At 39.6% G+C, this 13,878-nt stretch overlaps 1 protein-coding gene across 1 annotated transcript in view; it reads right to left on the bottom strand.

Moving 5' to 3' along the window:
* Positions 1 to 13,878, bottom strand: part of Oseg5 (intraflagellar transport protein Oseg5) — a 118,284-nt gene that overhangs the window by 92,989 nt on the left and 11,417 nt on the right. Inside the window, exon 4 of the mRNA XM_090376143.1 lies at positions 12,137 to 12,205. Within this exon, the coding sequence (XP_090232269.1) occupies positions 12,137 to 12,205 (69 nt within the window). The remainder of the gene's footprint in view (positions 1 to 12,136; positions 12,206 to 13,878) is intronic.

Below are 13,878 nucleotides of genomic sequence, written 5' to 3'. Positions count from 1 at the left end.
TAGTAAATAAATTTGATGAATTTGAGGTATTGCTCAAAACATCAAAGGCAGATATTGTGGGGATTTCAGAGACGTGGTGTCACACAGATATAAGGAATGCAGAACTGGAATTTGGGGAGTACAATGTCTACAGAAAGGATAGACAGGATAGGGAGGAGGGGTTATGCTATTAGTTAAAAAACACATAAAATCCAAGGAAGTGAAGCCAGTCGACATCGCTGGACAGTGCAGTGTCGAGTCAGTTTGGTGTGACATAAGCATTGGGAGATCAAAATTGAGAGTAGGAGTGTGCTATAGGCCTAATGACTCTGATGAGTATAATAAGAAACTGTTCGGAGAAATAGAGTGGGCCAGTAAATCAGAGAGTCTTATAATGGGGGATTTTAATTTCCCAGATATTGACTGGAATTTGGGGGCTGGTCACTCACACAGTAGCAAGGCTTTTGTGGATTTATTGGATGATTGTTTTCTACATCAGCATGTTCGGGAGGCAACAAGAGGGAGTAATACTCTTGATTTGGTTATCAGTAGTGATTCTTCATGCATTAAGAATCTGCAGATAAATGAACCACTAGGTGGCAGTGATCACAGTGTGCTGAAGTGGGAGTTACTCAAAGAGGTAACTACCATTAGGGGTAAAGGGAAGGGGTATTGCTTTCGTACAGGCAACTACAATGGACTGAGACAGTATTTAAATTCTATACAGTGGGATCAACTGATGATATTGCCAACAGCAAATTCAAAATGGGAAGCATTCAAACAACTTATCTTGGAAGCTACTAGGCTTTACATACCAACTAAGAAATATTGTTCAAGGTTTAGGCCTAAATGGATGCCAGATGAACTAACGAGGCATATGGCAGAGAAGAAAAATGCATGGGATACATACAAATTAACACGTGACACAGACGCCTATGATAGATACAAGTTGATCTGTAACCAAGTTACAAAGGAGGTTAGGCAGGCGAAGGCAGATTACGAGAGTTCCTTGGCAAGGGATGCGAAGAAAAACAGCAAAGAGTTCTTTACTTATGTAAACTCTAGAAGGAAGGGGATGAATCAGATTGGTCCACTTGAGATTGATGGGTCAACTGTTGATGACCCTGCTCAGGTAGCTAACAAACTAAATGAATATTTTGCATCGACATTCAAACATGAGGAGTTATTCAGTGAAGGGAATGCCAGAGGTGTATTCAACTCTAGCAGTAAGCTAGAGAATCTTGTAATAACTGAGAGCAAAGTGGAGGAGAAATTGTTGAAGATAAACACAAGAAAGGCACCTGGGGTGGATGGGATCTATCCAGTTATATTAAAGGAGGCAGCAAAGGAAGTAAGCAAACCCTTAGCCATAATTATGAGAGCTTCCTTGGACTCAGGGGAGGTACCCATGGACTGGAGATGTGCAAATGTGACCCCAATTCACAAAGGGGGATCAAAGGCTGACACAAGTAATTATAGACCTGTGAGTTTAACTTCTGTTCCCGGAAAATTAATGGAGGCACTGGTTAAAGAAGCACTGCAGGATCATCTAGACAAGACTTCAGTTATAGCTAGGACACAGCATGGTTTTATTAAGGGTAAGTCTTGCCTGACCAATTTGATTGGATACTATGATGCAGTCACAAAAGAACTGGATGCAGGGACTAACTTTGATATTATATACTTGAATCTTAGAAAGGCTTTTGATACTGTTGCACATGGAAGACTGCTGCACAAATTGGAGCAGTGTGGCATTGGAGGCAAATTGCTGCTATGGATAAAGGGGTGGTTGAGGGGGAGAAGACAGAGAGTGGTAATCAATGGACACTGCTCATCGTGGACTAATGTTATTAGTGGAGTCCCTCAGGGTTCAGTGTTGGGTCCTTTATTGTTTTCTGTATTTATAAATGATATTGATGATGGTATATCAGGCTTAATGTCCAAGTTTGCAGACGATACGAAGGTTGGCAGGGTTGTCAAGGACACTACTGACACTATGCTGCTGCAACAGGATTTGGAAAGGTTGAGCAGATGGGCTTCGAGGTGGCAAATGAAGTTTAACATTGACAAATGTAAAGTACTACATATGGGAAACAGCAACCCCAGAGCAACGTATCAACTGTGTGGTACTACACTGACAGTGGTAGAGAGTGAAAGGGACCTGGGGGTGGTTGTGCAGGCAGATATGAAGTTCTCTGAGCAGTGCAGACGGGCTGCAAGAGTAGCTCATGGTGTATTGTCAATGATATATAGGAATTTTTCTAGCAGGGATAAGGAGGTGATTATTCCCTTGTATAAGGCAATGGTCAGGCCACACCTAGAGTACTGTATACAGGCCTGGAGGCCTCATTTCAAGAAGGATGTAGAGCTGCTGGAACGAGTACAGAGAAGGGCAACTAGATTGGTGAATGGGACAAAGGGGTGCTCTTACGAAGAAAGGCTTAAGTTTTGCGAATTACAGTGTCTGGAAACTAGGCACCAGCGAGGTGATCTGATAGAGGTGTACAAAGCCTTGAATGGTTTGAGCATACTCAATGCTGATGGGATTCTTCCTCTTGCTCAGAATAATCACCTGAGAGGGCATAAATTCAAATTGAGGAAAGACAGATGTAGGATAGATGTGCGGAAATTTGCCTTTAGCCAGCGGGTGGTTGGTAGGTGGAACAGACTTCCATCCCTTGTCGTGGAAGTTGATAGCCTAAATAAGTTTAAGGCTCAGCTGGACAGGTATTTTGAACGAACAGACGGGTGAAGTGGAAGTGGTTATTTTTTATTTATTTATTTATTTTTATTTTATTTTATTTTTTTTTTTGGCTGATGCTGCATAAGCTTGCTTTCTTGCATCAAATGCCTCTACTAATGCTAATGCTAATGCTATTACTCTGTAACTCACTTGTGCATGCCGTGTTCTTAGTTATTGATTGCTTATCTTTTTTACTGTTTTAAATTTTACAACCCCTACCCCCCCCCCCCCAAAAAAAAAAGTCAGTGAACAGAAATATAAATTAGTTAGTATGCACATATTACAGTATTAATTAAGTTATGTACATAATTGTAAATTTATTTTTATTTTGCTAACTCATGGAAAATATTCTAATTTTCATGTATCATTTAATTTTGTTAATTGGTAAGGTAATAAAGTGTAAAATTGTGCTTTTATAGCCTATGGATAATATTCCTCCTATTTTTGCTTATTAGAATCACGGTTTAATAGAATTAAAATTCAACTTGCAAATGTAATCACAATGACCAGCACTTACTATATATCATATAGTGAATGGTGTTTTGTTATGGAGAGTCCATCGTAAAGTGATCTAATCGTACAGTGAACCAATCATAAAGTGAGGGTCCAATGTACTCATAAAATATTTTCCTAAGGTGAAACAAAATTGACAAGAAGTAGGATTAATGAAAATTAGCTCAGTGGTAACTGTATGAATAGTGCATGGAATTTCAATAGAGAAAATGAGGAAAACTTTTCTTGAAAGGTTCTGTGAGTTAGAGGTAGGCAAACAATATGGTTTTACAGTGAAAAATAACTTTAAAAAGTGTAGTAGTAGTAGTAGTAGTAGTAGTAGTAGTAGTAATGGCACTTGATGCAAGAAAGCAGTGTAGGAGCTTATGCAGCATCAGCCAAAAAAAAAAAAAAAAAGAAATCACACCATACCCTCCAATTGCCTGTCCAGTTCCTCCTTAAATTTATTTAACCTATCAACTTCCACAACGACAGATGGAAGTTTGTTCCAGCAATTAACCACCCGCTGGCTAAAGGCAAATTTCCGCACATCTATTCTACATCTATCCTTTCTTAATTTGAACTTATGTCCCCGTAGGTTCGTATTCTGAACAAGTGGGAGGATCCCATCAGAATTCAGCGTGCTCAACCCATTCAAGGCCTTATAGACCTCAATCAGATCACCGCGCAGGTGCCTAGTCTCCAGCCACTGCAATTTGCAGAACTTAAGCCTCTCTTGGTAAGAGGATCCCTTCATTCCCCTCACCAATCATGTTGCTCTTCTCTGTACACGCTCAAGCAAATCTACATCCTTCCTAAAATGAGGCCTCCAGACCTGTACGCAGTACTCAAGGCGTGGCCTGACCATTGCCTTATACAGAGGGACAATCACCTCCTTTTCCCTGCTAGCAAAATTCCTATATATCATTGACAAAACCCCATGACCTGCCCTAGCAGCCTGTCTACATTGCTCAGAAAACTTCATATCTGACTGCACAATTACTCCCAGGTCTTTTTCATTTTCTACCACCTTAAGTGTAGTACCACACAGTTGGTACGTTTCTCTGGGGTTACTTCTACCCATATGCAGTACTTTGCATTTGTCAAGGTTAAACTTCAGTTGCCACTTCTTAGCCCATCTGCCCAAATTATCTAGATCCTGTTGCAGTAGCACACTGCCATTACTGTCATTAACAACCCTGCCAACCTTCGTGTCATCTGCAAACTTCGACATTAAGCTTGATATACCTTCATCAATATCATTGATAAATATACAAAACAACAGTGGCCCCAACACCGAACCCTGTGGGACTCCACTAATAACATTAGTCCACGAAGAGCAGCACCCATTGATTACCACCCTCTGTCTTCTCCCACTTAACCATCCTTTTATCCATTGTAGCAACTTACCCTTAATACCATTCTGCTCCAATTTGTACAGTAGTCTTCCATGCGCAACAGTGTCAAAAGCTTTCCTGAAATCCAAGTATATGATATCAAAATTATTTTTTGCATCCAGTTCCTTTGTGACCACATCATAATAACCAATCAAATTTGTCAGACAAGACTTTCCCTTAACAAACCCATGCTGTGTCTGAATTATTGCTGCAGTCTTGTCTAGATGATCCTGCAATGCATCTTTAACCAGTGACTCCATTATTTTACCCGGAACAGAAGTTAAACTAACTGTTCTGTAATTATTCGTGTCACCCTTCGAACCTCCTTTGTGAATTGGGGATACATTTGCACATCTCCAGTCCGTGGGAACCTCCCCTGAATCCAAGGATGCTCTCATAATTATGGCTAAGGGTTTGCTTAGTTGCTTTGCCGCCTCCTTTAATATAACTGGATAGATCCCATCCGCCCCAGGTGCCTTTCTTATGTTTAACTTCAACAATTTCTCCTCCACTTTGCTCTCAGTTATTACAAAATCATTAAGCACACTGCTACAATTTGATAACCTTCTTCCATTTTCAAACTGTAATGATTCCTCACGTGTGAATGTAGATGCAAAATACTCATTCAGTTTGTTTGCTATCTGAGCAGGATCATCAACAGTCGAACCATCGATATCAAGTGGACCAATCATATTCAGCCCCTTCCTTTTAGAGTTTATATAAGTAAAGAAATCCTTGCTGTTTTTCTTAGCATCTTTTGCCAAAGATTTCTCGTAATCCGCCTTTGCCTGCCGAACCTCCTTTGTGACCTGATTACAGACTAGCTTATATCTGCTACAGGCTTCTGCGTCGCCTGATAATTTATATGCATCCCATGCATTTTTCTTCTCTGTCACGAGTCTCATTAGTTCATTTGATAACCATTTAGGCCTAAACCTTGAACAATATTTCTTCATCGGTATGAAAAGTCTAGTAGCTTCCACGATTAATTCCTTGAATGCTTCCCACTTAGAATTTACTGTTTGTAACATCGTCAGTCGATCCCACTGTACAGAATTTAAAAACTGTCTGAGACCACTGTACTCCCCTTTACGGAAGCAAAAACCCTTTCCTTTACCCCTGACGGTAGTTACCTCTTTGAGTAAATCCCACTTCAGCACACTGTGATCACTGCCACCTAGTGGTTCCTTTATCTGCAAATTCTTAATACACGAATGATCACTGCTGATAACCAGATCAAGAGTATTACTTTCTCTGGTTGCCTCTCGAACATGCTGCTGCAGAAAACAATCATCCAATAAATCCACAAAAGTCTGACTAGTGTGTGAGTGACCAACCCACAAGTTCCAGTCAATATCTGGGAAGTTAAAATCCCCCATTATAAGACATTCTGATTTACTGGCCCACTCTATTTCTCCGTACAATTGTTCATTGTACTCATTCGAGTCATTAGGCCTATAACACACTCCTACTCTTATTTTTGCTTTTGCAGTGCTTATGTCACACCAAACTGACTCAACAGTGCACTGTTCATCTATATCAACTGGATGCACTTCTTTTGATTTTATGTTTTTCTTAATTAACAGCATAACACCTCCTCCCTTTCTGTCCTGTCTATCCTTTCTGTACACATTGTACTCCCCAAATTCCAGTTCTGCATTCCTTATATCTTTGTGACACCACGTCTCTGCTATCCCAACAATATCCGCCTTTGATGTCTTGACCAACACTTCAAATTCATCAAATTTATTTACTATACTTCTAGCATTGGTATACATGCAAGCATACATGCTCCTATGCCTATTCCTTATTACCCTAACACATCCCATATACCCAACTATTCCAGGATGACTGTCATCCGTCCCTGAAACCCCCAACACCCCTCGCTCCAGGTCGCTTCTTATTCTAATAGAAGTTGTGCAAGAATCACCTTCACCTCTGCCTGCGGTTACTGTTAAACTATTAGTCTTTGTATCCCCCCAAGCTAGCAGTTTTCCGACCCACCTAACACTGCCTCGATAGCATCAGCAAATATTCTTGCACCCTTTCTATTTAAGTGTATCCCATCCCTGTAGAAGCAATCTCTCCTGTTAACAAGTACAGTCCAGGCTGAAAAAAATTCTACCCCTTGAGCCTTGCACAATCTTTCCAGGGCCGAATTGATCGACAAGGCTCTCATCATATACTCCCTCCTATCGTGTCTGGGCAGAATTGCAGACACTTTTAAATTCAACCCTAATTCTCGGCTTTTTTTCAACAGTGACCTGTACTTGTTGAGTAATTCTGCCGGTCTCCTACTCTTAATATCATTAGTGCCAACGTGTACAACTATATCACCTTTTGTGCCCTTGAAAGATGATATCCGCTCTACAACGTCATCAACCTTTGCCCCTGGCAGACATACCCTGGTCCTGTTCCACCTATCCTTTTTACATAGCATGTTCCCCGTTTCCCTGACAATAGAGTCACCAACAACTAATAGTTCCTGTGGGACCAGCGCATTCTGCCTTGGGGGTTGCCGCTGTGTTGCGTGATGACCAAGTGCAAGCTCTGGCGTTGATGTGGGCAGCTGAGAGCTTGATGGGCCCCTCAATTTATTTCCTTCGAGGGCATCCACCCTGTCCTTCAAACTCTCATATAGGCCCATAACAACGCTGAGTTGTCGCCTGATTTCCTTACACTCCTTACATCGCGCACACACAAAGACATCCCCCATGGCAATATCATGTTCCGTTCCAGAGAGTTCGGCAAACATTTCACAAGTTGCACATTTTTTTAGGCTGTGACGCGTTGGAGAATCGCCCCCCTCAGTTCTCCCCCGAGTCACAACACTCCTGCCACTTTGTGCCCGTTGCTTTGCTGCTCTAGTTCGGGGCATGGTAGTTTAAATTAATAAAATCAATAAATTAAATGTCAGTAGTATTTGAATAGAAACTATGAAATAGAAACAGTGAAGCGTATTACTATATAATTATGCGTTAGAGCTACCGCAATTAAAAAATTTGAATTCCCTAGAAAAACTTTGAATTCCCTATATACAAAAACAATGGCTACAAAAATCGAACAAAAATAACGGTTTTACCTATCGTAAGTAAAATCCACAAAAACTCTTTATCTAAATTAAAATAAAAAATAACCAGCGTAACTATAACTATATGACTACGTATTAAGTACAATATAAAACAACAATCATGTAAATAAAAGGCAAACACTTATCGTTTTTGCGGAGCCTGTAACTGTCAGCTGTAACTTTTAAGTAGAGTCAGCGCCTTCTTGTGTTGTGAAGGAGTAAAATGATCCCCCCCCCCCACACAGATGAAGGATCAATGTTTAGTTAACTTTATCATAATCCTGAAAAAGTGAATGCAATTAAATTGGTGTGCAAAACGAAAGGAAAAAAAGTAGTGTGACTTTGATATATGTTAAAATTTCAGGTCACAAGGAATGAATGGTTGCAAGAAGTTAGCAGAAACTTTGTGAAGTAACATTAGGAAGTCCATATAAATGTTGTTTAAATTATTATCTAGTGTTCTGTATCCTTTTTTTAATTTATTTACTGGATGAAAACTGTGCTCCCTTTTAACGTTTTGTCCACACTGAATTGCATTTGTGATAATTTTCATGTGTGGGCTTGTTTCATTCCACCATAGGACATCATTGATTCTATACTGGTAAGTAGAATAATATCAAATAACATTTTTAACCAAGTTACCACTCTACTTCATTCACTATGGTAAACAAAAATACCTAAACACACAGGCACACACACCAGCTGAGAGATAATGCTAAAATAAAAACTTTAGATATATAGTACATTATCTAGTCTTTCATATATTATATAATAAGCACTATCCTTTACATGAACTTACAAGTATATTCCACTGGATATTCCTAAATTTTAAAGATATATCAATTAATTTACTTGCCCAATATAATTATTACAGCTAAATGTCATTTGAAGAAATACGAGGGGATATCAAAAAGTTCGTACCCTGACCTAGATAAAACATCAATAGGAAGATGCCGTTTTTAATATAAGTTGCCTACATATTCAATAACTAAGATGTGAAATTTCATTTCCATGGGTGATCGTACACCAGAGGTGGAGCCCGGAATCTGAAGTCAGACGGTATGGTTGAAAAAGTGGATTATTAAGCAGTGATCAAGTTCCAGAAATTGACGAAGAAATGAAACCTGTGTATGGGCAGAATTGTCCATCCTATGACACTGTAAAAAAGTGGAAACAGGAGTTCCAGTGCAGTCATACAAGTATCTTTGATGAGCCAAGAGAAGGAAGGCCATCAACATCCACAGACAGTGAGACGGTTACAAAGGTTGGGCAGCTGCTGCTGAGTGACAGACGTTTGACAATTCACTTCATCACAAATGCAGTGGGAATTAGTTATAGGTCTGCCCACAGCATTTTACATGACCAAACTATTATTTTTAGCCCACCCAAATAATTAAATTCATCTGCCGTGCATTGTATATTATGTCCATAAATTGCGTGTGTTCTATGGTCGATTTCCCTGTTTTGCTGGAGAACCTGAGTTTCCCGGGGGGGGGGGGGACGTTGCTATCTACACCCGAGACTGACTAACTCAGCCACGGAGTGAAAAAAGCCCATTAAAGTTCCTCGCATCATCAATGAGATTTGAACCCGGCCTTTTCCACCCAGTGTGCGGAGGATGGTGACGCTACCCATGCAGACAGATTTTACATGACCATCTGCACATGTCTAAGGTCTCCGCACGACGTGTTCCAAGATTGCTGATGTCTTTGCAGAAGCAATGTCGAATGCAATATTCTTGCCAAACTTCGGATTTATGTAATACAGATGTTGAGAACTTTTTTGATTGGTTGGTGACAAATTCTGGGTATACCAGTATGATCCGGAGACTAAACACATGTCGAAGCAGTGGAAGCACACCTCCTCCCCACCTCCCAAAAGGGCAAAGACCACTCCATCTGCGAAGAAGGTGATGCTGTCTGTGTTTTGGGACAGAAAAGGGGTTATCCTGACAGATTACTTACCTCGAGGTTGCACACTTACTGGAGAATACTGCAGAAATTTTTTGAAAAAGTTACATGATACTTTGGAAGTGAAAAAGTGAGGAATGATAACCAAAGGTGTCCGTCTTCTGTCAGACAATGCACCGGCTCACATGGCCATTGGCACCACCAACTTTGTTGCCTGGTGTGGCTTCGAATTACTGCAGCACCCACCCTATTCTCCTGACCTAACACCGTCAGACGTCAATGAAATCTGTAAATGCTAGAATTTTACCTCAAATAAATAAGTGCTACTGTGCAATATGCATTTCAATAAAAATATTTTGAAATGTTTTGTAACAATTAAATATAACATAAAATTATATTTACCATCAGTAGATGTAATAGCAAATATTTCTCCCCCAGACTGCTTCTTCATTACACCTTCTCCATGTTGGGGAAACCAGTGTATGTCAGTGGGGAAAAGTTCATCAGAAAAATTAGCTATTTTGGTAGTTTCATTGGTTACCAAATTCCAACCAAGAATTGATGGTCATCTCCACAGGATAATACCTCTTCTGTTGTGAACCATGTCACAAAACTAACAAGATCATGATGTAAATATATTAAGGACATAAATAAGTTTAAATTTCTGAATGTAATGTTTCGAGAAATGAAGAAACCATTGCGTGGACACCACTTTGATTCATCTCAGGAAGTCATCAATGAACTGGAATCGTGGTTTCAGGCAAAAAGTGTGGATTTCTATGATCAAGGCATTACACAACTGATCCATAGATGGGAAAAATGCGTTACTATACATGGTGCCGACCGGGCTAGCCAGGTGGGTAAAGCGCCTGCCTGGCAACCCAAAGGTCGCGGGTTCGATTCCCGCCTCGGGCTTGGATCAAAGTACTGTGAAAACCTTGGGAGGTGCATTATGGCCACAGAAGCCTATGCGCCAACAACTACCAAAAAAAAAAAAAAAAAAAAATATACGTGGAGAGTACATACAAAAGGATTAAAGTTCCTGTGAAGTTTCACCTTTCTAGGGCTATTATTTCTAGTTAAGGGTATGAACTTTTTGATACCCCCCCCCCTTGTACAAGCTTCCGTAATAATCATCACACTGCAATATATATATATATATACACTGTGCTACCACTTTATTAGGTACACCCACCTAGTAGCGTGTTGAGCCTCCTTTTGCCTTCAAAACAGCCTGAATTCGTCTAGGAATGGATTTAACAAGATGCTGTAAACGTTGTGCAGGAATGGAGTACCATGCAGACATGAGTGTGTCACGCAGTTCCTTGAGATTGGATGGAGGTGTAGGCCTGCAGGGAACAGCCCTTTCCAGCTCACCCCAAAGATGTTCAATAGGATTGAGATCTGTGGACTGAGCGGGCCACTGCAGCGAAGAAAAGTCATTGTCATGTTCCTGAAACCATTCCATAGTGATTTGGGCTTTGTGCACCAGCGCATTATCCTGCCGGAAGTAACCATCTGACTGAGGATAAACTGTCAACATGAACGGATGCACTTGGTCAGCAACAATGTTTAGGTACGATGTGGCATTCAGACATGAATCTATGGGTATCAATGGATTCAACGTGTGCGAAGAAAACATTCCCCACACCATAACGCTGTCCCCCCACCACCTTGCACAGTAGTCGTCAGACATGATGGGTCCATGGATTCATGTTGTTTTCGCCAAATTCTGAGCCTTCCATCGACATGATGCACCAGGAACTTCGACTTGTCAGACTAAGCATTTTTTCCAATCCTCTATAGTCCAGTGCTGGTGTTGCTGTGCCCGCAAGAGGAGTGCTCTCTGGTTCTTCATTGATAACAAAGGTACACGACGTGGCCGTTGGCTGTTGTAGCCCATTCGCGACAAAGTGCGACTAGTGGTCTGTTGCGATATTTTGTTCTGCACACCAAGGTTGTATTCTGACATGATGTGCGACATTGTGGCCCGCCTGTTCGCCTGCACAATTCTAGCCATCCTCCTCTGAACTCTCTCATCAACAAGCAATTTTTTTCCACAGGAGTGCTGTTGAGAGGATGTTTTCTGTTCGTTGCCCCATTCTCGATACACCCTTGAAACTGTGGTGCGTGAAAAGTTCAGGAGAACTGCCGTTTCAGAGATGCTTTGTCCAGCACGTCTTGCACCTACTTAACATGCCACGTTCGAATTCCGTTAGATCGCTTCTTTTCCTCATTCTTGCTATGGTTTGTATGCTTAACTGATACTAGGAAGGTTGTTCTGCTGCATTTATATCCACAACTGTGGTCATGTGACTTGCAACGTTGTGGGATAAACCATTTGTGTGCACAGCAGGGGTGTATCTAGTAAAGTGGCAGCACAGTGTATATATTACTTGTATTATATAAGTACTGTAATGATAATGTATTATATAAGTAATATATAATACTGCAGAATAAATAAAAAACTTTTTTTAAAAGTTTTTCAGAACAATTAATTTACAAAACTAATTTTAAAAATCTATTATTAAAAAAAAAAACTTACTATTTGATGACAAAGTTGATCTTAACATTCCACTACGCGACCAAATTTTAATTTGTCCATCTTCACCAGCTACAATTTATCAAAGAATATACAAATATAATATATTATATATATAAAAAGAATATATATTTTTATTGGCTGCAATTTTCAGATTTGATATAACATATGGAATAACACATGTGACAGTACATCTTATGTCATAGTAAGGTGCACAGACTGAGTGGGTACACCTTAGTTCAACAGAAGCTGTACTATATGTAATAATGTCACATGTAATATGACATTATTGTGTATTATTTAATATGTTAAAACCAGTGCTTTTTTTGTGACGGTACGCAACGGTACGGCGTACTGGCACCTTTATTAACAGTGATGTGTGACATTTGGATGCACTTCAAAATTTATAATATTCTGTAAATTTTTTCACGTTTACCTACTATTCAAATAAGCTTAAAATGATTTAACTAAATTTGCATTTTTTACTGTCTATTGTTAAGATATTTTCTATGTAAAACTGTATAACCATTTTTATAATTCTAAATTACTCAGTCGAACCTCTGTTTAATTATTTTGAATTCCCCTTGGAAGTTACATTTAAAATAGTTTCAGCTGAGGGAAGAAAATTTTCATATAGCGAACGGATTAGGAGAGAATTAACCTGGTACGGCTTGTTCGCATTTCTGACCTTCAGGCAATTAGTGCTGCTGCACGAATTAAGAGAGCTAAAGTGATTAGTATTGTATAACTTAGCGGTACCTGGTAAAACCTATCCAACCACCTGTCCCACATACAGAGAAGTCGCATTGGTCAAGAGTGAGCAGATCAAGGGGTATTCCCAATGGGCTCTGGCCTACCTTCTACTGCAGTGGTGTCCAACCTTTTCCAGTACCAGGGCCATATTAAAAAAAACTCAAAAGTTTCTTTAGTGTGTTACATTTTCAATATCTTATTGCATGTAAAAGTAAAATTGAAAATATTCAAAAAGTTAATTAAGTACAATACACAATTACATTTACTGAACAAAACATTTAATGAGAAAAATTTTTTGATAATAAAATTTAAAATGCTGTTTAATTCACTTTCCTCATGGGTTGTAAGTTGGACACCTCTGTGAATCAACTGAAAGCGCCCCGTTCAAGAATTAGAAAAGTGATTTTCTTTTACCCCATAAATCATCTGTTATTTCGTGGAAGTGCATTATCCACATTTTTCCGAAAATTTTCCCTATCTCTGTTTACACTTTACTTTACCTGAATATCTGAATGATACCAATATTTTGGACAGTTTCAAAAAAAAAAAAAAAAGAAAAAAAGAAAAGAAAAAAATTTAAATTTAAGAACTAGTGACAATACCGATGACGAGAGAAGGAAAACGAGGACAACGAAGGTATTAAACCTTCTAAACACGAACTGTTGGCATTTGGTGAAAATGAAGTTAGAAAATTGTCGATTAGAGTTAAATGCAATTCGTGGATACCTAATTGATAAGAAGGTTTCCGAAGAACTGAAGCATTTGATGAACGCTCTGAGTATGATACCAAGTAAATGTGAATGAGAATTTTCAGAAATAAATCTGATCACCAACCAGCACTTTGTTAATGACAAAAACAGTTTCTTCACTGCTGTTTCTTAAAATTGTGGGCCGTCCGCTGACCTGCTGTGATCCAGCAAAATATGTCGATTTGTGGCTGCTTCAGAAACGCCATTCAGCAACCGATACAAAGAGCAGGAAAAGAAGTCAGC

This window comes from Mastigoproctus giganteus, chromosome 6 (assembly GCF_048544385.1).
Source record: "Mastigoproctus giganteus isolate SK-2022 chromosome 6, ASM4854438v1, whole genome shotgun sequence".
Lineage (NCBI taxonomy): Eukaryota > Metazoa > Arthropoda > Arachnida > Uropygi > Thelyphonidae > Mastigoproctus > Mastigoproctus giganteus.
Note: the sequence above shows the minus strand (reverse complement) of the source record. Positions and strands in the feature narration are given on the sequence as shown.